This window comes from Elephantulus edwardii, unplaced genomic scaffold (genome assembly GCF_000299155.1).
Source record: "Elephantulus edwardii isolate Elephantulus edwardi_28Jun2011 unplaced genomic scaffold, EleEdw1.0 scaffold00017, whole genome shotgun sequence".
Taxonomy (NCBI): Eukaryota; Metazoa; Chordata; class Mammalia; order Macroscelidea; family Macroscelididae; genus Elephantulus; species Elephantulus edwardii.
Window position 1 is genome coordinate 13,400,045 of NW_006399767.1, and position 3,860 is coordinate 13,403,904.

The window sequence follows — 3,860 nt, forward strand, 5'->3', positions numbered from 1 at the left end:
TGTATGTATGTGGGTGTGTCTACAGGAATCCCAGAAATAAACTCTCTACTCTTCCGGGCTTGGTGATTTAGCAGCAAAAAAAAAAATTAAAATAACATAAAAAGGCGATCCAATTCCAAGAGGGACCGTGCTTGGTCACCCGCCCGGGAATGCTTCCGCCGGAGTCTTGCCCTCGGACCCAAAGTGCTCTGCACAGAGCCGCCTCTTCCTTCATGTCTGGTTTCTGGATTAAGGATTGTTTTGTCGATGGTGAGGGTGGTGCGGTGGCAGCTGCGTGGTTTCTGGGGCGCTCTGTTTTCAGTCTTTTCCAGGTGAGACGTCTGGGTTCCCAAAACCCTGAGGGAGGCTCCCTCCTCCAGCCCGGCTCACCGCCTCGGCTTGTCACATCTGTGGGGGTTGGGAAACAGAGGCTGGGTTAGAGCCAGTGAGAAAGCCCATTGCTTTCTGGGTCCTTGCCACCCTTGGGCACGCAGGTGCAGAGATGACAGGTGTGGTCTCGCCCTAGGTGAGCCCCTGGTCTGAGGAGTGAGCAGTAGCTGTGTCCTCAGGGGCTCAGATAAGAAGCCATAGTACCTGCCCTCCACAGCTTACAGTCTGAGACAAGACACGAACATTTTACAAAAGCAACAAATCAACATGTACCGAAGAGCCATCCCCACTTAACGTCTGAGAGATGATGGGTGGTCTGAGCTGGACAGAGGAGGGAGGCCACAGAGAAAGGCTTCCTGCAGATGCAGATTGCTGGGGGACTAGCTTATACGGAGGGGCTGCTCTGGGCAATAAGGAGTAAAGCTGTTACGGATGCCAAGGCCAGGGGAGGCAGAGTGGTCGAGGACCCCAGAAAGCTGTGGGGTGTGTCTCCCTCCCCAACCTCCGTCTCTCTCGAGCAGCAGGGCCGAGGGGACAGATGTCTCTCCTTTTCTTCTCAATGTAGGGTGGGGAGAGGCAATGTGGTGGCTTGAAGCAGAGAATACCCCAATAACTTTCTCAAAAGGCCTCTATGTCTTTCACTCTTCAGGAGAGCCTGGAGATGGGGACCCTGACTTTCCAATGTGGAGACCAGACAGCCCCAGATACAGCCAGGCTGGGACTTCGGGGTGCACTCCAGAGGTTAGAGGAAGAGCAGCTAGCGGCCAGGTCGCTTTATCCAACCCTTTTCTCTATAGAATTTCTCTATAGAATAACCACCACAGAAATCCCCCAAGGCAAGTTCCTATCATCCCTGAGGAGCTCCTGGGATGTGGGGACCTCCCTCATCCAGTCCTGGAGTAACTTGCCCACTTCCATCTTCACACAGCAGCAAGACAGATCAACAACCAACCTGGGGTAAGTCCCCCAATAACCGAGTTCCCTGAGAATTCAGACAGGAAGGGACTGGGCAGTCACTCTCCAAAGACTTTGTTAATAGAGTGTCTGGCCTCACTCAGGGAATCACATAAAGCCCCCTCCACTCTGGGGGAACCTTACCATGGTCCAGAGGACAGGCCAGTCAGGTACTGTCGGCCATTGACCCGGCCCCCTGGGTTCCTGTCCTCACCCCCTGAACCCAATCATAAACTTATTCTACATTCAATACTTTCTTAGTTCCCACTGTGGACAAAGGATGGCACAGTGGGGAATACTGGGGAGTAAGGAGTACATAAGTTAATGTTAAGGACAGTGGACCTGACCCCCTCCCACACCCTATCCTGAGAACCTCTGGAAATATGTACGTTTCTTTGAGGCTGTTTGTCAAGACAAATGGTGAAGGTGTCAAAGATCTAGTGTCCTGGGATGCTAAATCTTCTACACTGAATAGGAAATTCTACATCAGATAGGAGGCACTTCCTACCCTAGACCAAAAGGCCAGAGCACTTGCTCTCAGGAAACACCCAGTCTGAGCAGGGAAGCTCAACCCTGGGGGTAAGGGGATGAGGAGCCCAGCCTCACAGACTTCAGACAGCTATGGCCAGGCCACAGTGTAAACTCTAAACACCTGGAAGGGCCCCCAGAATTAGTAGAAAAAATAATGATCATAACATTCGGACCAACAGCACTAGAAGTAGTAGGATCACGGGACAGAACACACAGCTGGCGTCCACACCACCACATAAAGCCACATCAGCCTACCCACTCAAGCAACCAGGGTAATCTCTGAACAGGCACCACCAAGCTGGACCAGCGCCCACTGCCCACCACAGGGGCCTTGCAAGCAAGAGAAGGTAGTAGTCGCCAGGCAGGCAGCTAGAAGCCAAGCAAGCGGCCGGCCCCTCTCAGGCGTGCATGCTCGCTTGCTCTCGCTCTCTCTCTCTCTCTTTCTCCGTCTCTGCGAGAGGCCCCTCTCTGACTCGCTCGCTCGTCCTCTGGGAACCAACCTGCAAGTACGTTCGTTTAACTCAAGTTGCCTCGCCTTGCAACGCGAGTCTGTGTTTTTGCAGGAACATTTACACGTCTGTGGATCTTGTACAAACAAATGCTTTCTCCGCTCTGAGCAAGGCCCACAGGGACTGCAAAAAGGCAAAAGGAAAGACATCTAAGCTAGAGCGTCAGCAGAGAGAGAGGAAAAACAAAACAAAACAAAAAAACCACCATGCAACACCCCGTAACACGTCAGCAGCTGCACCCCAACCCGGCTCTTCAGCCCCCACGCCCTTCTATGTCCTAGAAGGATCGGAGCAACTACAGTGGAAGAAGAGAGAGCGGCGAGAGAGGCAGCACTGGCTAGGAGGCCTGCCCACAAGAAGAGATGGGCACAGACGGGCAGAGATGCAGGGGCAGGGCTGCCAAAGGGGCTGTGTCACATCCCACGGACTCCAGGGAGGTCTCAGGCCACATCCCCTAAAGACCACATCTTAACTCTTCACTCCTGGGAACAGCAACTGGGTGCCACTGAGATCACCAGAGGCCACCTCCTCAGGCCCCTCCACAGAAGGAGAGCGTGACGGAAGGCCATGTCCACAGGCCAGACCACTGGAAGCCCAGGGTGCAGGCTCAGACCCACCAAAGCCCTCGCCCTGGAAAAGCTGCCCCACAGGGAAGATTCAATGTGGACGGTTCCCCTCCAGAGGCCCCAAGTCCACAAGAAGGCAAGGTGCCTCCCCACACAGGGACCAGTTGCCATGAGGGTGCTGGACCCTGCCAGCCTCCACCATCAGCCAACAAACCACCTTTCTTACACTCATTCTCACCCCTTCCTCAAACAGCATTTGCCTTCCCCCAGCCCCTCAGCTTCCAGACAGATGCAGAAGCCCAGAACAGTGGAAACCAGATGGGCCGACGGGTACCTGTGCCCAGCACCCATGCCAACATGGGCCCACCACCAATGCCCAGTGGGTGAGAGAGAGTTGGTGCCCAGCCAAGCCAGAGTTCCCTCCCTACATCCTCCATGCCCTCTCTGTCCACCCACCACCCCACCCCAACCCTGGACCAGCAATGCCACCACCACATCTACCCACTGGTGTCAATTAGTGGAGTGAGCGAGAGAGACACTGGGGCCAGGAAACAGGATGGGGTGGGGAGGGGAGGGAAGGTTATGGGATGCTACAGGTAGGAGTTTGATTGGGGGTGGGGAGGCGCCAGTGAATTAGTGTGACAGCAGCGGGCACCAACGTACACGCTCCAGGATTTATACCGGGATTTCTTGCGCTTTCGTTTTTGCCCCTTTCCCTTTCCTCGAACTGATTTTCTGGAAAATAAAAAACAGAGACAGACAGAGAGACAGCGAGCGGGAAGGAAAAGGAAAAGAAGCAGTGGGAAGGACAGGGGAGGGAGAACTCAAACAAGGTCTGTCAGACAGGCTCCCTCGAGCAAGGAGGCTTGGGAGTGGGACACGAGAGAGCATGCATGCATATTCTCTCTCTCTGTCTCTCTCTCTCTCTCTC

The 3,860-nt window shown here is 54.4% G+C and overlaps 1 protein-coding gene across 1 annotated transcript in view; it reads right to left on the reverse strand.

Moving 5' to 3' along the window:
- Positions 1-365: 365 nt before the first annotated feature.
- VEGFA (vascular endothelial growth factor A) overlaps positions 366-3,860 on the reverse strand; it is a 14,614-nt gene continuing 11,119 nt past the window's right edge. Inside the window, exons 6-7 of the mRNA XM_006881948.1 lie at positions 2,390-2,486; positions 366-387 (exon numbers count right to left, since the gene is read on the reverse strand). Coding sequence (XP_006882010.1) covers positions 382-387; positions 2,390-2,486 — 103 coding nt within the window. The 3' untranslated portion in view covers positions 366-381. The remainder of the gene's footprint in view (positions 388-2,389; positions 2,487-3,860) is intronic.